At 39.4% G+C, this 20,499-nt stretch overlaps 1 protein-coding gene across 2 annotated transcripts; it reads right to left on the bottom strand.

Moving 5' to 3' along the window:
• Nucleotides 1–117: 117 nt before the first annotated feature.
• Nucleotides 118–20,499, bottom strand: upb1 (ureidopropionase, beta). 2 transcript variants are annotated; one of them, XM_088935734.1, is made up of 11 exons: nucleotides 20,426–20,499; nucleotides 19,793–19,896; nucleotides 17,901–18,072; nucleotides 15,154–15,241; nucleotides 12,743–12,837; nucleotides 10,271–10,432; nucleotides 7,420–7,589; nucleotides 5,763–5,844; nucleotides 2,495–2,537; nucleotides 1,150–1,304; nucleotides 118–619 (listed from the first exon to the last, which is right to left on the bottom strand). In XM_088935734.1, exons 1-11 carry the CDS (start codon nucleotides 20,426–20,428, stop codon nucleotides 533–535), a joined length of 1,161 nt encoding a protein of 386 aa, XP_088791860.1. In that variant the 5' UTR covers nucleotides 20,429–20,499; the 3' UTR covers nucleotides 118–532. The 2 variants fall into 2 exon arrangements, with proteins under 2 accessions (XP_088791860.1, XP_088791861.1); XM_088935735.1 differs by having other exon boundaries at nucleotides 20,451–20,495.

Raw genomic sequence — 20,499 nt, forward strand, 5'->3', positions numbered from 1 at the left:
AATGTCATGTTCTGTAGTTTGTTGAGTAATCTCACAATCAGTTGTCAAAAAAACTTTGCTTTATGCATGTGTACATATGCAATACATATTAACAGACACTTTTCACAGTCAAATTCTGCTGTTGAATAGTTTATTTTTCAGCCCCTCTGCTCCTGATTCTGTTTTTTTTTAAACGCTACAATGCTGCCTTTTGCTGCAATATTGTAATGTTATTTGTATCTTCATCTCCTGACAGTATAACTTTGTTTGAATTATTTCTCAGTTCAACAGATGTTTCTTCCAGAGCTTAACAAGGCATTTGAACAAAAAGGCCTATTAAAGGTGCAGGATTATGGCTTTGCCAAACGGAAGCCTGGCTTCTCATTGCTTTAGGTTCAAGTCTGGGAAACGTGCTATTGAACAGGGTTGAGAAGAGGAAGACTGACATTGCTGGGCGTTCACAGGAGCAGTGTGAATGAACAAGTTGTGTGCTTGCCGTCTCTTCTGGTCCATCGTTCCAGGAAGGCCGTGGGCACTGGGAGCCAGCAAGCGGTCATGACTCCTTGACGATGTCGGGCTTGAAGTCCGGCTGAACGGCCTTGTGCAGCAGCTCTGCATACATGTCGTACCTCCCCGTCATCTGTGAAACACACACATCAGAGTCAGGCACCACTTCACGGGCTGGAGGCAGGAGGGGAAAAGCACTGTATCCTGTCTGAGCAAAACAGACCTGCCTGAGTAAGGAATCTGTAGGCCCAATCGTCTGCCAGTTACAATGAAGCTAGATATCAGCATTTCCAGGTTTAAAACGGAAACCAATTGTTCATATTAAAATAGAAAAAACTGACATTAATGTCAAATGCACTGGAGAATGCAAGAATAGGACAGCAATGAAAAGTTCACTTTCTGTTGCAGGTGATTCTACATATTTAACATTGACTCTAGAAGTATGAGCCCCTATTTAGAAGCCCTGCTACAGCAGAACATGTCTGAGCACTAAGATCCTTATTATCCACTGTGGAAATTGTTTGTTCCATATTGAACAAATTATTCTCAAAAACCGAACACTGTTCTTCTCAGAAATTGCTGCATCACAATGTAAATGTCTGCGCAACAACAGAGGTGCTGCTGGGCCGAGATCATTCTGACCGTGGGTGACAGCTGTCTTACCTTGAAGCTCCACTTATCGCTGATCTGCCTGTTGAGGTTGAGATCCAGCTCAGCGACCAGCAGCCCGTCATGGGTGCGGGACAGGCCCGGGGTGCGGCTGCCATCAGGGGCTGCTACGTAGCTGGAGCCGTAGAAGTAGCCGAAATCGGAGTGAGCTGAAGGAACACAAGAACATAAAGACCAAAACCAGATACAGTAGCAGCAGGCTGATTCAGCCTGTGCAAAGGGCAACACAAAACAAGCTACTTTCTTTACCAGAAGGTACTGCTTATAAACTGATTGCATTAACTGCCCAGGCCATGACTGGACAGAACCAGTTCATGTAATGGAAACAAAGTCATGTTCTGTGAAAAGCCCATAACCAAGGCTTAACATGAGCCCCATCACCAAAAGTGCTGGCCAAGCAGAGGCTCAGAGAGAATTGATGTCATTTCTATTTCATACACTGCAAATCCATAGCTGAGGCGCGAGTTATTAATCAGTCTGACCGGCTTCTGCAAATCCCAGCCGTGCTGTCCAGAACCTACTGTCCAGCCGTGCTCTGATCACAGCAAACAGCTAGTTTTGATTTCGATTTGATTTAGAATTCTGTTTGCTCTTCAGGTTTACTGCAATATCACTCTTCATTTTATTGTAACTATTGCTGTGTTTTGTTTTGGGAAGTATTCATTATAGTGTTAAATCTTAACTTCAAGCTCCACTTTACAGTACTTTAATTATTTTTTTTTAGTTACTAGTTAACTGTTTTGAAAATGTCACCTTGAAATAAAGGCACCAGCTAAATTCCTATTCATAATAATTAAACGGCAGACAAATATCTTTTCCTCTTCGGTATCCTGCACTTATGATAGAGGTCCGGAGTCCACGTCTCTAAGCCACTAACAAACATCTATTTAAGTGTCAACAAATTAGTGAATTATCCATATATTTTCCAATTTCTTCTTCCAGTTCAGGATCAAGGGAAGCTGGAGCTTATCCCAGCAAGCAGTGGGCTCAAGGCAGGGTACACCCTGGACGGGATACCAGTCCTTTGCAGGCCACACACTCACAGCAGACCCAATGCTCCCAGAAGCCAATTAACCTTCCAGTATGTTTTTGGACTGTGGGAGGAAACCCTTGAGAATAGGGGGAGAGCATACGAACTCCACACAGATTGCACCCTGGGTCCAGAATTGTAGCAAGAACCCCAGATCTGCAGGTCAACAATGCTGACCGCTGTGCCACGGTGTATTGCTGAAAATACACGTATATACATTTAGGTCAGACTGCAGGTTACACATAAACAGACTGAACTCCCACTTTCAACATTTCATCTGTTAAGATCCGGGCTTGATATTTTATTTACCTTTCTTTCCATCTCCAGATGTAAACTCATTCTTAAAATGCTCCTGGATGAAAACATGAAGCAAAGAATGTTAGAAATAAAGGGTCTTGGAATTAATTTTGGTACATTAATACTGTAATGAACTATTTAATACTTCACTGGAATTTCAATATAAAAAATGGGATCTTGTTATGTGCCATTGATAAAAAACGTACAATGTCAGTGCTTAATATACTGTAGACTTAAGCTTATTTTTTCCTTTAGAGGGCAGCGTTGAACCACAAAACTCTAAAGGAAAGTAAGGGAAAGTAAAACTATGAGGTATTGTAACTGGTAGTGAAATCAAAAGGGGGGTTTTAGAATAGAGAAACATCTGTTTTTGGTTCACATACTATGCTGCTGCTTGCACCTTAAAATGATTCCTGTTAAGATGTTAGATTCTTCATAGAATAGAATTAGAATACAGTAGGTCACTACAGGACCACTTTTTATATAACCTCTGAATTTGGAATTGCAATTGGTCGTCAGATTGATTGACCACTTCAGTCCTCGTGACTGTGGGGAGGAAATGAGGATTGTGCAATCTCTCCACCAAAACTTGAGGCTGATGGAAAGATTCAGCACTTTAGTTGTGTACTGCTGAGGGTAGGGTGTGATTAGCTGGTCAGAATTCTCTCAATGACACAGCAGACGCTGCAACTTCCTGCGCGCTTGTAGACATGCAATCCTTCAGCTGGCACTGAGCCTCCAGTCGCGGACTCAGGCTCTGTTACCTGTCATGTGTCTAAAAAGGCAGAGGAGTTTGTCTACACTTCCTCTTTCTCCCCTGTGAGAATTAGCCACAGTTGCTTAATTCCAGATCATTCAGAAGTAACAAAATCAATGACAATCCTTAATTAAAAAAGCAACAAATGCTAAAATGACCGAATAATTGCCCATCAATCAAACTGTTTTGAAAAACCCAATTTCCTTTGGTTATGATGATGAGATTGTTGTTGGGGGTTATCTATACCTTAAGCCTCTGAACCAGTTTTGCTTTTAAACTTCTGATGCTCTTTACCAATGTAACTCCTATTGATTTGTCTTGTGACTGGTATCTAGGTAAGCATCCTCCCTTTGTGGTGCAAGAATAAGATGCATTCTAAACAAAACTCCTTATCATGTTCCTGTATAGAGGCCATTGATGCTTTAACCTTAGGGGCTGCTGCAATGATAAAATGTTTTATTTAATTCTTCTTGGAGGCAGACTGCATTTTAAGGCAAAGTAATGAGGCAGAAACAGAAACATCAGAGGATAAAACTGTATTTCTGTTTTCTGAAAGGTCAGCAGCCTTGAACAATCTTTTTTCTTCCCGTCTGTGTGCGTGCCAATCTCTGCATACAGTATGTGTCTTGCTGTCGTGTGTACTTTTGAACTCAGTCAATCTGTCTGGGCCCAGGGTTCAGCTTAGTTTCCTGCACTATCCAATATAAAGAAATGAGAAGAGAGATATCTCTTGTCTCTCCTAACGTCATTCCCTGTAGTGGACACAACTAAGCTTTTATGAAATCACTTAGCCAGTTCCTGCTTGTAGCCAGCATTCTGGGCAAAGGTCTGCTGTTTATAAAGAAACGTCAACACAACGCAGGGACCCTCAGGGCACTAAGGACAATCCACTTTCTGACTTAGGGGAGGTTCATTACAAGTAACATTATTCTTTTTTGGGTTGCCTACTTCCACATTGAGGTTTGCTGAAATAAATACCTTGCAGCTACACATCTTTTCTGGGTGACGTAAACCTAGGAACGTCATTTAGATGTCACCTTAACTATAGTAGCTGGGCCTTATTTGGCAGGAATGGACTGCACAGTCACAGAAATTGAGCACCTCATCCCAAAGTGATGTTGGGTGAATGGGAAAGAGGCAGGGAAGTGAGCAAAACATCCATATGAATCCAACAAAACTATCCCCAATTCTTGTAGGATTTTCACAGAGAAGGAGTGGTTTATGCATTAATACATTAGGATGCCTGCAACCCATTAAAAAAATGTGTTTTTTTTTTAAACCATAAAAATGTCAAGTAACAGCAGAGCTGATATGTAACAGCTGCTGAAGAGGCACGTACTGTAGAGTAAACAGCAGTTTTAGAGGAAATCTTGAGCTGTGTTGTGAAGACTAGCTCACAGCAGAACTGTGTGTAAAAAACCCTTTGTGGTCAGACTGCAATAATTTAGCTATTGCAAAAATAAAGCATATAGTGATCAAACAAATGAACATATATTAATGCATATATAACACATACCTTATATAAATAACAGTATATGAGCAAAATGTCTGTAAGATGTTTGTTTCCATTCATAATTTTCTTTGTAATAATAAACTATTTTATACAATAGTGGCTAGTAGGACAATTGTTAACAAATGACTGAATTTTTCTGGTACTGTAGCCGAGAACATGACCAATATAGTTATATCACCAAACTATAGTACTGCTAAAAAAAAGTGCTTACATTATCTTTAATAAGATAAAAATGTAGGCTACTAGCTACAGCTAACTACAATTTGCTCACAGGCATATTGACACTGTACAGTAAAATAACCCTAACAATGTTATAGTTTTCCCAGACTGAACTACAACATATTTGTGATCCTTAGGGTATTCTTAAGATAACCCATGTAGTATCTCACATGAATACCACATGAAGAACCAGCTTTAAATACAATTTGTAATGCATTAGTAAGAAACAATACTGACTCTTTACAACAACAACAATAATAACCACAGAGTCAGGACCTCTTACGTCTCATTCGAATGACAGTGCTTTTTTTTCCACTATGGTGTCCTGGTCACTATACTTGTGTATTAAGACCCACACAGACTGTATGGTGAGCGCCCCCTACTGGCCCCACTAACACCTCTCCCAGCAGCAGCCTCAGCTTTCCCAGGAGGGCTCCCACAAAGTACAGTGCAGTACAAGCCAGGCTCACACCCGCTTAGCTTCAGTGGGTTGCTAGTTGTGAGTCTGCAGGGTGATACAGCTGCTGGTTTCAATGGTTTTAATGAATGTAAACCCTCACAAACAGTCTGAAGAAACTCTGGCTAACTTTAATGTGGAGTAGTTGTCAAGAATCAGACTACAGCCAAATCGTGCACGTCCGAGCGCTGTACAACAACAGAACCCTGGATTCCTTCAGTTTCTCCGCTGTACCCCTTCTCGCACTAAAGCCAGTCGTATCAAGCGAAGACAGCAGCCGTGTGGAACTGACGCCGTCACGGTCTCTGGAAACGCGCGGGCGAAGAGTACGTACCGTTCCCACCCGGTTGATGGCGCAGGTGAAGCAGTGGTTGGCGATGGCTGCGTTCCGGGCTTCAACAGGCCACATGGGCTCGCTGGTGACGAGGCAAGGGGGGACAAAAAGGTGACGCAACCCGTGATGTGACACTTTGGGGGAAGTGCAACATGCCATGGTTGTAGGTTGTTTCCTTATGTTTTTATTTTAAAAAAATCAATTTACTTTGAAAATAGAACACAACACTCACGAAGAGCAATTTTTCTTTAAAAGACACACATTTGGACCCATTGATTATCATTCTTTTTAGAAATTCCAGTTTGGAATTGTCAGCTGCTACCAAATCATTACTCTGCTAACACAGGGGAGATGAGGACACGTTTGTTGCTCTGGAACATACAGTAACACTTGTCATGAGAGACATCTGCCAATTTTTCAAGCTGCCAGCCCTCCAGTGAACTGCAGTGACTGTTAGCATCAACTGGAGTGCCACTGTGCTAACAAGGCCCCATAAAGACCCTGGAGTCTGCTGCAAGTCAAGAATACACAGTCGGACACAAGTCCGCCCACAGCCAGCCTACTGGGTGTCATCATGTGAGGACTGCCGGTCAAGCAGGCCCCCAGACAAAGCTGAAGCTCAGACTGGTGCTGTATTGACCTGTAAGGATCATCAAATGCCTTTACTGGCCAACAACCAGCAACGGCTCAATAACATTAATTACAGTGCTCTCCTCAAGTATTCTAACAGTGAATCTAGTGTATAATCTAGCATTTCCACTATGAAAACATCATAATAATAATTTCCCATGGAAAAAAAACTGATACAACTCCTAAATATTTAATTGATGATGAAAGCAATTCAGTGCTACCCCCTCAGATCAATTCAAAAATTGATTGTATTGAACCTCTTCATTTTAAAAGATCAAAATTGTTAATTGGCTGACAGGTGTCTCTCTTCGATAAGGCGTTTGTCTGGTGAGTAATGAGATGTGAACATTCTGCCATCCTGTCTTGCTTGGAGTGCATATTTGGAGTGCATAGTCAAAAGTCAAAATGAAAACCAAAAAACATGTAACAACAGATAAAAATTATTATAGCTGCCAAAGCAAACCCCAAAAATAACTGCCAGTGAAACTACCAGCAATCTCCAGAGGACACAAGAAGACCAAAACAGTAGAAAGCCTACATGCAAGATATCATATTAACACCATGGACAGAACAGACAAGCCAGATTGGAATTTGCTCAGAAGTACAAAGAGGAGTCAGGAGTGTTTTGGAACAGTTTTATGGATAGATGAGACTATGGAAAGGTTGAACTGTGGACAGAGAAAGGATGCTACAAATCACACCACTTTATCTGAAGCCTGGAGTAGGTAGTGTCCTACCACTGCCTGTGCTGCCCCTGGAACTGGCTCACTCATCTTGATGATATTGATTATGGTAGCAGCAGAATTAGTTCTAAGGTTTTGAGAAACATTTCATCTCCTGATGTAGAAGAAAATGCTCCCATGTATATAGAGTGGCACTTCAAGATGCAATTCAACCAATGCAAATAGCATAGTTCTTAATATACTGTACTACACTATGATATATTAGAACTAGTGCACCTTACGTTCTTACAACTACTAGGTAATAAGGATTGGTTAACAGGACCGTATACCGGTACCAGTAGTACCTGAGCTCTCCAACAGTGGCAGAGGGGTTGAAGATGATTTCCGCCCCATTCATGCTGTACATGAACCAGTTGAGAGGGTGGTGTCTCCCATAGCAGATGTTCACAGCAATTCTCCCATACTGGGTCTGGAACACACGGTGCCCAGTGTTCCCCTCCATGTAATATGTGGACTGCATGCAGGAAAAAAAAAAGACGAGCTTGATCTGAAACACATCTGAACATGTCAGGACTGAAACAAGGGTTTAGTAAATCACCCTGGAATGAAGGAGTGATGTGCTATTAAAGAACATCTAAATATAGAACAACAACGTTGTTAATATTCTTCGTTTAGATCTGTTCACTAAACAGGTTTCACAATGGATAGCTTGGGTTGTTCTTATGTTTTCAAAGAATTTTCAGGAGTCACAATGGGCACCCTTTGCTTGTGAGTGGAGGTGCAGATAATGCCCAAACAAAAAACTGAAGTCAGGGGTGACATTTGGAAAAAAGGAAAGGATAAAATTGCTTTGCCTCATGCATGTTTTTCGCAATGCTTCACCGAAACCTCATGAAAAAGGTTTGTCACTGGCATTCAGTGCGTATTTGGTCTGATTCAAGAAGACTGTCACAACAGCCTTGTAACTCAACAATCTATAGTTATTTTGGGTTAATAGAGAAAATGTGTTTTATTAACATGTACTCCTGCAAAAAAGGTTCAAGATCTTCAGTGTCAAGTAAGACTGAATCCTGTAGCACATCAGAATAGTGAGTCACTTAATTCAATTGACATATTGGTCAATACTGTAGGTAATTCTGATAAACAATATAGACAAGATTAACCTGAAAGTTTTGTACTGTTTAGTACTTTTGATAAAGTGCAACGGCGGATCTTGATCTTATAAAGACAGCACTGACTGTGGAAATTAATTACAGCTGTTTTGTCTAGTTAGAGAAACGGGACATCAGAACAACTAGCACATTAATCGTGCGCTGGCGTGTGTCAAAATGAACTGTGCAAATGTAATCAGAGAAGAAATATTTATTACAGCAATAGTCTGCATGTACAAGGTGATTACATTTGGACAGAGGCAAGTGAATAATGCTCTATGTGAGGGCATTTATGCTGTAACAAGATAAAATCTTTGTTTAATAAACATTTCTTGCATGAAGATGAAATAATGACATCTGGGATGTTTCTCGGAGGCAAATTTGATAATTCCAACAACATGATGGTTCATTCATATCATTGCTAGAAAAAATAACCTTTACCAAACTTAATCTAATTTCCTGGTCTCCACAAAAAAGAATAAAGCAGATTATGTCACTGAAAGTGGCAAACCTGTCCAATAAAAAAAAAAACCCACCAAAACTAAATCCAACTTTGAATGAATTGACTGTTTTTGCCCTTTTAGTGTATGGGAAACTTCAACTAATGAGACATCAGTGAATCCCTCAAGTGTTAGAATCTTTACAGCAGTGTTATGACATTCCTCTGGCCCCTGTTTAATAATTAATTTCATCATGTAAAACTTTTGTAACGCTTTCTGTGCAGGGCAGCTTTTCAGACAGTATGAATGTTACTGTACTTTGGCTCAATCAGCTTAAATCAGCACTTCAGCCCACATGTCAATCTGAAATTCCAAATAACTCATTTAACAGGGGTTACCTTTCTCCAGAGGCTTAAGGGGCAAGAGACAGTCAAGTCCTGTAACGGGTTTAGAATTTGTAGTTGACACTTTTCTTTAATCAGCTTTAATTCAATGTCATCATGAGGTAAGCAAGGTATTGAACTAATGACAGCAGTCTGATTTTTTGTAATATCCCCCATAATCACTTCTGTAGAAAAAGATGTAACATGTGATGTTAGATTCTACTATTGTCAATTCAAATATGTGAAATTAATTACATATTAATTGATTAAGTCTCTTCAAACTAATTGGAGAGTTCACAATGATTTTTTAAAACAAAACTCCCATTTATTTTTGTTTAATTGAGCTGTTTGGTTCAATTGACAGCTTTTTTTTCTTAAGCTGTCAGAAAACACATTCTATTTCTAATTATTAAGATAGTTTTTCTTTGTGAGAATCACAGAATTACACCACAAGCTAAGACAGCAGTTTTCCATTCTGTACATTTCTATGAATTGGAGCCTTGGAATTCAGTCCCATGAACCCTTATTAATTTGAAAATCAAAACAGGATGTTAAGGCTGCACGCTTAAGTTTAAAAAGGAAAGGTCAGCCGGCTGATTTCAACTGAACTAAAAGAATAAACTCACTGCACCACTTCTTGGTCATTGTCAAATGCCATAATTTACCCTTTCTTATAGCACTGTTCTTTTTTGAAAAATGAAAAACCCACTTCTGTTAACTTTAGATATCTATGCCTAAAAATGCAATGGACAAAAATTGTTACCAATGTGGGCCCTGGTTAAAGGCACAGAAAAACTGGGGAGATAACAGCGGAGCTTTATTGAAAGGTCCTGTATCGGGAGTTAATCGACAGCTCAAATCAATTCAGGTTACTTGCAAAAATAATTTATTCTGGCTTGTGCACAGGTATCATGGTAACCCAGAAAAAGACTTGCATTTCTGCTACCTGGAAATGCAATAAACGTCTCTAGCACGTTGAGGCCTAGGAAGCAGGTATTCTGCACACTGACAGCACTGGAAGAGAAAGGTCAGTTGTTCGACAGCAATAGCTTACAGTACGTGCTTATTTCCTGACAAAGTAAAAGCTGTCAGGTGCAGTCCTTCTAGGGAAGAATGGAATGGGATTCCTCCTCTGAGTGATTTGCATCGGAATGCTTGGGTTGGGAAGCACAAGACAAAAAAAAACCATTTTTTTTTTACTTAAACAATCAATAGACCCACCTCATTGAAATCGCCCACCCTGGGAATATGGTTCTTGCGGGACTTCCCAAGCACATTCCCAGAGTTGGATACCACCACTGCCGTATTCCATAGGGTTCTCCCATGAATATCATCTCGCTCCAGAATGGGGGACACCACTACCATGTTGTACTTCTTAGCCAGCTAAAAACACAAGAGCAAGCAATCTCTGCTGGGGTTTATCCCACCATATGTTCCCATTTGGGAAAATGGGAGCCAATATAAAAAAAAGCTACAAAATACATAGTTGAACAATGAAACTTGTGTAGGCATGGCTGCTTAAACAGACTGCTAGTGTCTTGCCATAATAAAAAAAGACCGTAGACAAGGCAAAGAGAGACGTATACAGCTGCAGAAATACAAAGTATTGTTCTCAAACATAATTAGGGAATTTAAAATATGCTGTATTTTGAGAAAGAAAAGATAGAGATTAAAAAATGAAATCAAACGGAGGCAAAATGCTATGAAAGCGTTAAAGCCAAAACAATCTATTAAGCAAGTTACATGTGAGAATAATGAAGAAATGATCGCAACATGTATTTCAAAATTAGTTTTAGAAACAAGCACTATCAATTCCAATATAAACAGCTGGCTACGATGTTTATCACTTTTAAATTGTACATATCACCGATCCTTGTTTTTATCTGTAGATTTATTTTTTGTTACTTTATCTTAGTGTAATATATTCAGAATCCAACAACCCAAATTTGAACCAAAACAAAATCCTATGTAAACAGTATGCCAACTTTAGCAAAATAAGACTGCTTTCTATTCTCTCAGTGGAGTTTAGTCAAATTTAGGTTTAGTCCATTTTAGGCAACATTTAAGACCCCGAATGATCTAGCTCCAAATGACATGTGTGAGCTCCATTGATCCTACAGCTCCTCAGAGTCTTTAGTCCCTAGCCTGAAGTTTTATAAATGAAAACATAAATGAGGCACTAAATATACTCTCCTGTTTTGTACCTAGGTTTGGAAGCATTTTCTTAAAGGACATAGGGGACAATGATACTATTAGGATTTTTATAATTCTGTTCTAAATGGAAAGCTCACTTTTATGCTTAATGACTGTTATTGCATGCAGGTAATTGTTCTTATTTTATTTGGATCTGTTTTGTTATGGGAGCTTTTTACACAAAGGGCCCTATTCTACAGAACACAATTGCACGTACAGTAGTTAAATCATGAGGATGATGAATCCACTCTCCTCAAACCTATGGCTCCTGCCTGTATTAGAGATTTATATATTCATTTCTTTACTGTGCATTCCAATGTGCATTAGGCAGTGGCTGATGGGATGCAATGAAACTCAATTTATGTGCTCAATATGACTAGGATGGCATTAATATGGCAGCTGTGAGGAGCGACCTCAGGAATTGAAACATTGCAAGAAATCAGAAAACAGCCTCCAACAACTGGCTTGGCAAAGCCATTGACTATACTATAGCAGGACTCTAAATATAATACCTTTACAATTCCAAGACCATTTGTGATACACTTTGCAGTATAACATCAATGTCAACAGCTTGATGTCAGACACTTGTTGACCATCTTCACTCTGGTAGACTATTCTGGTAGACTTCATAAACTAGATTATTCAGGATTAATGTTAAAGTGACAAAAGGTAAACAATTGTTACAATGGTTCAATGTCACTCAGTTGCCTGTAAAGTGGTGCGCCATAGTTATATGTTTAAGTAATGCAACAATACCTTGTTGCTTGTTGGTGGCCTAAACTCTTCTGAACCATGAGATCTTGATGTGTAAATGCAAAATTTACTCCATGTGTTACTGTATGTACTCCGGAATCTATTTGGGTGCATTCTGCACTCTGATTAACACAATATCTTACAGTTAAAACTTTTAGAAATATGCTTTAAAACTACAAAATGCTGAAGGACGTATTGTGCGCTAATTTTCAGCGAATTAATTCTGGAGATCCAGCTGAAACAACAATGCTTGTCCTGTGCATTAAGTGTGTTTCAGAATCACATATTTCACTGCTACTAAAACTGTGATTACATGATTCCTACGTAAAACAGAAACAGACTACTTTTTGCTCCGGAGCAGAATTTGACCCTGAGAGTAATTCTAAAAGCATAAAGGTGCCAATCAATAAGAGGCAATAAAAATATGTCAAATCAAAAAAGTATTTTTTCTTGAACAAAACAGAATTTAAAACACGCTCTATTTTATGAAAGAAAAAGTTTATCTTCAATGGAAGCAAAATGCTATGAAAGTGTTATTCCAATACAATATATTAAGCAGCGAAGGCTACATTTGAGAATTCAAAGAATCAGATCAAAATGTTTTATAAGAGAAACACTCTTCTCATAATCACAAATTAATTCCACTGAATCCCGTGATATTTGGACGAAATGCAGACAACGTTCTACTGTATGTGTGCATTGCAGCCATTCTTTTTTTTTATCCAGGGATGAATTTTAGCTTCTCACCTCCTGGCAGAAGCGGGTAGTGTGTCCCTCTTCTGCAGACTCAGCGAATTCTGTCCAGGGTGCCTTCTCTCGTGTGCAGAAGGCGAAGGGCATCGCTGTGCACAAGAGCAGAAACAAACACTGCAAGTCCACATTGCAAGGGGATTTCAGAAGCTCCAAACAAAATGAGAAAATCTGCTAATAAAATGACCAGATTTCTGCAATAAGGAGGATCAACAGATTTATTCTTGTATTGGGGTGAAGGACAGAAAGACCTGCTGGATGGTCCTCAAACCTCTATGTCCTGCACCAGAAGGATTTTAATTGCTTTGCAAATGCTAAAAGTTCCACCTCAACATCTCCAACAACACCCGACTGCAGATAAAACACATGGCGTATATTTTGTATCAGTAATAAATTACTGCATTTGGTAGTGATGAATAACCAGTTTGGAATTTTTCTAGTAATATTCATTGACAGGATGTCCAACAAACAACAAAATATTTTTCAGTGTTATTAAGGTAAATGTAGGAAAGGAACAGTAATCTGCCTACTTTTATTATTATTTCCAAAATAATTACATTTTCCCTGCATTTTTCTGTTGACAAATAGATTGATCTCCCAATCTATACATACAGGTCTGAGGTTCCCACACCGAGGTCCTTGGTATTAGGTGAAAACTCCTCTTGTTTCGGCAAAGAGCTCAATCATGCCCAGGTTCGGCCAGCCAATCAGCAGTCGTACAGCATATTACCAAACACATGTTCTATGCTAAACTCATTATCATACCTTTCCTTCTGATTCATTTCCTGTCCAATGATTCCAGGAAAAACAGGGTTTTTTATCCAGTAACTGTGACAGTCACTTCAATGGTGCACGGGCAGGGGCCAATGGAAAGGCAATTATATCCTCATTGAGGCGATTTCTTCCAATACTAGACATTTAGCAATGTAATCAGTAATAAATGGCAAGATACATCTTGGTAATCCATCCGCCCATCTCTAACATCTGGGAGCCGGAGCATACCCATCAAGCAAGAGGTACAAGGTAGAGTACATCTCGGATGGGACACCAGTTCATCACAGAGCAGACAGAAGCCAAACAAAACTCTCTGCAGGGCCATGTTTCCTAGAAGCCCATTATCCTGCCAGTATGTGTCTGGAAGGAAACTGGAGGAAACCCAGGTAAACACAGGGAGAACATGCAAACTCCACACAGACAGCACCCCAAGTTCAGAATTGAACCCAGGGCCCCAGTGTGCCACCTCCCACATCTGAGTAATTTAAAATTTAATTCTTTACATGAATTCCTAAGCTGGCTAATACAAAGAAAATACTCACTGCTCCACAGTGGAAAGAAAAATGTGATGCAGAATCAAATTTAAACTGTCATTGCTGTAACCTGACATGCTATCTTTGGTGTCCACCAACAGCACCAGCCATCTCATTCAGTAAGTACACACCTTCACATAAAGGTGCTGCTCTACTTTGCAAAACATTTCCCGAGGTCATGGGTAAGAATTCCTCAACGTTTAAGACATGTACACATAATGAAGTTCAGAAATAACTTTGCTAAATGTTTGGAATCTGCACACTTGAAAAGGTTGGAACCACTGGTGTAAGCTAATCACCAGAGCACTGCCAGCGAATCACATTTTTAATACCTTAACAACTTAATACTGTGCTACAAACCTATTCCATGTGTCCAGCTATCTAAGCAATCTATCAATCAATTAATCAATACACACACAGGAACTGGAAAGCACTCAACACATGCAATCAATAAAGAGCACTTGAAAAATCTCTGACTCTGTGCCAAAACAAGAAAGCTTGCATCATTTTTAAAGCCTCCCTCCTGAGAATTTCAAGATAGCTAAGAGCAGTTTAAGGACAAAACACCAAACTCCAGATTCCAGAAGTCCTTTAACTTGCATGTCTTTCTCAAGGGTTGTTTCTCTGTAGCTGCGCAGTGGGATTACAGAGGTCTCCCACTGCTCCCAGCGTGCTGAATCAAAGGACCGTTCTTTCATGAGAACAGGGTGAAAAGTCATTTAGGAGCCAAGGAAACACACAAACAAACGTGGTCTGTGAGCCTCATTTTCAGTAAGCGATAAAACAACTACTGTATGTTACCACACACCAAGAAACCGTTTACACCCACATACTTAACACCTCGGCCATACATTTAGATGAATCAAAGAACAAAAGGAGAATAATATGCCTGTATCTACTCTGTGGGAATTTCTGATTATCAGGATTTTAATTGAAATAAAGAAATCAATAGTTTGAAGCATTTGTGCTAGAATAAAGGGCTCAAGGAAAAATAGCCACAATGAATTCCACATCATACAATGTCCACGGCCACCTCTGTCTCAAAGTGTGCGTCTGCTCACTGTTCTGCGACAAGAACACAGATCTGTTGAAATTACTTACTCCAGGCTTCCTGAAAGCAGACAATATTGACCCCACACATGGATGCCACCTCGACAATCTCACCGATCCGCCTGTGCAGGGCAGTAATCTGTACAGAGGAAACATGTAACACTGTACTGCCACGTAAGCAAATACTGTAAATATTAATAAAATAGTAATAAGTGTGCTTTATGTTCATATTACAATTCATAATTGAGGGATCAGATTGCCACCTTTATTTTTAAAAACACAATCATTTTTGATGTACCTGTGAAGCAGGTCACTGTAATGTAGCCATTAGAAAATGAGCTGTGAGAATGGAAGATCCAGAAACAAAAATAGAGATCCAGCTGTGAGGTCATCCATTAATGCATTAATGCACTGTTTACTAACCAAGCCATTAAAGATGTGACAAATTTGTTAACTGGAAAATCTGTTCCAGAGAAAAGGACCACTGCTTTCTGAGAACAAAGACTCTTACCAAGAACTCGTAACATTCTTTGCAAACCTCACGTTCAGTTCATCTAATCATTCACCAATTCCCCTCTGCTGATGTTTTTCAGCATTTATTTCTACATATGGCAGAGTTTTCCAACATTCACTCAACAGTTCATCACTTGTTTGGTAAGAGGAAGACAAGCGCGATGAACGTGTCAACTTTCAGCTTTGCATTTATCCCTATAAAGCAGCTTGTTTAACAAGAGGGTTGTATTAAAATCTGACTTTCCAGAACACAAAATAGTGCCATTACTTATTGCTTCTATATGAAAAATGGAACATTAAATTATTTTGTTATTTTAAATTTGATGTATGCAGTAGTAAATAAATCCATGACAACTTTGCGCATGTACTGTATATACTGTATACACACCACACATAACCATACCTCACTGGTGGTCCCCTCATCAGAGTCAATGTTTTAGAAACAAATGTGTGATGAGCACAAACAGGGCGATTCCTTTCAAACACACAAATTCTAAAGTTGATTAATGGAAAGTAGTATCAAGCCACTATTTTAGGAATAGCTGCTGTTCTGTCATTCCTACCTACTGTAGCACCATAGAGCAAAAAAGGGCAACATACAAATGTAGGCAGTAAATACTTTTATCTTATGCATAGGATGTTAAAAAGAATAAGATAGTTATTTTCAGCCTAATAATTATTAGAGATTTCAGATTATTATGCAAATTAAAGGCATCAATTAGTAACAGTTAATAATAATAGCCCATGTATGAATAAAACCAGCAGACAGAGGTGGGGGGAATATCAAGAGCACAATGCCAACAGTCCTGTGAGCCTTTGGGGTTTCTAATGTTTCATGGTTCATTTTACTTCTATCAGAAAAAAAAAAACGTAAGGGCAAAAAATAGAAATTGAATGTGAATGCTGTTGAAAGAAATAAAATACAACATTATTTTTCATATTCAATCAATTCGTGGCAGAAGATTTATGGTTGGCTTTGGCTGTGAAATAGCAGACCCTTAGAAACCCGAGTCCAATGTTAAGGAAACAATGAAAACAAGCTGTGGCTGTCATGAGCTGTGAAACACTGCATTTAAAACATTTTCACATTCTCCTATTAATGCATCTCATCCATAAATATAGATTTAGTGAATGAAAAATGTCTTCCAAAGGGTACATTTGAACGCAAAAAGGTTTTTTTATACTGTATATTTGTTTTTGCCAGGAGCAAACAGCACTTGCTATTCGAGATCTAATTTTCATCAGTACCCTAGGGGATGAAATATCCCCAGTTCTTGTGAAAATGAAGACATTGCAGTCCGTGGCACAATATTTTCAATAGCATTGCGCAAGATGCAACAACACAGCTGATACATACGAAAGAATAGAAAAATAATTTTTCAAAACATCTGCTGATATCAATGTAGATTTCCATTTCTCTGCTGGTGTCATACATATCGCAAAAACCATAACAACAAACTTTTATCTTATAACAAGGACTGCTTATAATCTTTATGTAATGATATTGATGTCACAATGAAAATAAACATTCTCTAAAATACGCTTAACAAAAATGTATCAATACCAAGTTGAATAACTAGCTTAGACCATTATGCACTGTAAGAAAAACAGGCTCCATTTTTTGTTCTGACATAATTTGTTCCAGAAGGTAAGAAGCACACTTGATCCTACTGTTTTTTCCTTTGTCCATATTGTCAGATATGTTAGCTGGGAGGTACCTGTAATTCTATAGAGAGAACAGCACTGCTTTGACCATTACAGGATCGTTTATGATCCATTTATTCTGGACTGGAGAGGTCCTTGAGCCCGTAAATGATCAAATTTTCACACAGCCCAGACTTGTATGGAGTGCTGCCTGAAATGTGGGGTGAAAAAACAGACCTCAGACCTTTTATTTGCAAAATGCCCCCTGTAAAAAGGCAGCTGCAAGCAGGGGTTTTAAGTAAAAACAAAACTTCCCTTGTAAGGAGAAACAGTAATTCATTCTGACTGGACCCGACCCTTATGAAGGATTATATTGGCCCAGCAATAGTGACAACTTATACCTTGATAGATCAGCAATGATTAACCATGAAAAGCTACAAGAGCTTCTGTATTTCTTGTCTGTTCTCTCAACCTCTCGATTTGAACCAGTTGCTTGATCAGTCTTCAACAACAGGTTAAGAGATAATAAGAATCTCTCCAGCACTGTGTATCTCCAGGACTGACTGGATCTGGCTGCACCTGTGACTTCTTGCATGTTTCCAAGAGGCCACTGGCATTAAACCAGCCTGATGCCAACCCACCTGGTCTATAACCGGAGCATCCGTGGGGTGAACAATTTTATTTTGGACAAGGCCCACGCGGACGATGAAGGGTTTCCTTAACTGCTCCGGGGCAGCTTCAAACACATATCCCTGGAGCTCAAAGTCCCTTTCTTTGGCAGCTTCAATGGCATCAGAAGGAAACTCAAGTTTCCTGCAACAGAATGACACGGGTACCATTAAGGAAAGACACGGGAGATGATGAAATGTAAATAGATTAGTGCTCACATCCATCCACCCATTTCCTATCCACTTCCTTCAATTCAAGGTAGCGGTGGGGCTGGAGCCTATTCTGGCAAGACACACAGACAGACAAAAAAGGCACCCACTCGCACCCAGGGCCAGTGTTCCCAGAAGCCAATTAACCTTCCAGTATGTCTCTGGACTGGGGGAGGAAACTGGAGCACCCAGAGGAAACCCATGTGATCACGGGGAGAACATACAGACTCCATGCAGATAGCCCCCTGGGTCTGGGATTCAGGACTCCAGCGCTGTGAGGCAGCAATGCCAACCACTGTGCCACCATGCCACCAGATCTGTGATAATATGCCAGTCATAATTAACATTTTAAATTAAGCATGTTAAAATCTATTAGCATGATCCTTGGCGACACCACACTTATTTTAAAAATAATCATCTGCAATGCAAACACCACTAAAATGCCTTAGTTGTATTGCCAATTTATCAAAGAATATTTTTGTCGCTCAAGAACACTCTGTTGTTTTGCTAATCCAAGACTGAAATTGGGTCTTATACAGTATAAGGTACTGTATGCTATAACAGTATAATGGTGCTACTATTTAAGACGGATTTAAAGATTGAGAAAAACTGATTTGCACATTATGTATCGCATGTGATGACATAGGCAGCAGTGTATAAAATTAAATATCTAAATTATCTAAATTGACCAAGTATGTTAAAAAAGCATATAGTACTGCTATGAGATGAAAAGCGTATTGGTCCAGTTTTGACTCGTCACTGCTGCAAGATCACAGCTTGTTGACAGTTACCTGCCTTACTGCAGGTCTCGGTACTGGTCAAGGTCCCCAGTAAATGACTGACTCAGTGTGGGCATTTATTAACGATCTCACCCTCCAGTCTTCCCAAATCCTGCTCCTGTACCTCTGTCTCCCGCTTTTCCACACGTTCCACCTCTGATTTAATTGATGAATTATTTAATTGCGTGATTTTGACTGTTATCTGTCCTGATGTCGTAGCTTCACAAATGATCTATTTATGCGTTTAATTCTCTTTTACGTGAATTATGGATCTGTACTTTAATTTCGTTTTTAAAGTGTTGCTTTCCGATTATTCTCTGTAAAACGCATAGTTAACACATACAAAAACATTTGGTAATGACACAGGGTCACTCCGAAGTTAACCATTCCTACTTCAAGGAAATGTTCAGTAAGATTAAGATTTTACTTAACAGTTGTGCTGGTATGAAAACCACAAGAAATGGATATGATCAGGATAGAGAAAGCGTTTTTCAATCTTTATTATTTTGAAATTGCTCAATGTTTGTTTTGGGTTTTTGGGGGGTGGTTGTGGGTATATACAGTAAACAGGGATATTTTTGATTACAGTGCTGGAAAAAAACATAAAAAGCGATACATTCAACTGCTGTAGATATGTATAACTTTTTGAAACATGTCAAGATATCTCTTCTGTTTTAAGATGTTTTCTCAGCGCTGCAGATTTAGTTTTGGGACGGAAATCTCAGTTTCGGTAACTACACTTCCTTACTGTGTACACCGGTATCTTGATAATAACTCCCTAAAACGACCTACATGTACCTTGTTGTAGTAGTTGTAGTAGTGTTGGTATAGAAATCGTCACCAGTAAATAGCTATGAACAGGAGTTGGTTTCTTACTTCAACTCCTTGCCAAACAGCATTCGTCTGACTTCTTTAAGCTCCTCAGGCGGGATATGGTTTTCCAGAATGCTCTCCAGGGACTCAAACTGGGCCGCAGACATCTTGAAGAGTGAAAATGTAGACAAATAAATACAGTCTCTACCGAACAGTAACTTTCCGGTGTTATTCCGGTCTACTTCCCTTTCACCGCACGGTTAAAGACACCCGCACGACAGCTCTGCCTTTTCGGTGGCTTATACTAACGCGTGAAGCACAGAGCAATACAATTCGAGAAACTGGAGAAAAAAAAATCTGATTCAAGCTAAAGTTTATCTTAATACCTCACTTGTTATTTAAAACTAGCTGAATCGCAGTCCGTAAGACTAGCTCAGTCGCAGAGACGCCCATTGTATTATTCTGGACAGTACGGTCTGTATATACAATGTCTTTTTTTGAACAACTGACATTATGCAACATTTTGCGTCGACTAAATTGAAGAAGAAAACCATGTCAAATATAGCCTCGCCAAAACATGTGTACACTGTATTCAGCTTTAATAGATTTGTCTTATAATAGCACGCAACTACATCATATATCATAGCCCTGCAATGTCATAAAAGTTAAAGCTGCATTTGAATTTTCCATACAGACCATGTGTCAGCACCGAGGAAAGCACCTTTTTGGAAAAGAAGATACGTGCCCTAGGGTCCTACCCTGTAAATGGC

Source organism: Atractosteus spatula, chromosome 17 (genome assembly GCF_055471065.1).
Source record: "Atractosteus spatula isolate fAtrSpa1 chromosome 17, fAtrSpa1.hap1, whole genome shotgun sequence".
Classification (NCBI taxonomy): domain Eukaryota; kingdom Metazoa; phylum Chordata; class Actinopteri; order Semionotiformes; family Lepisosteidae; genus Atractosteus; species Atractosteus spatula.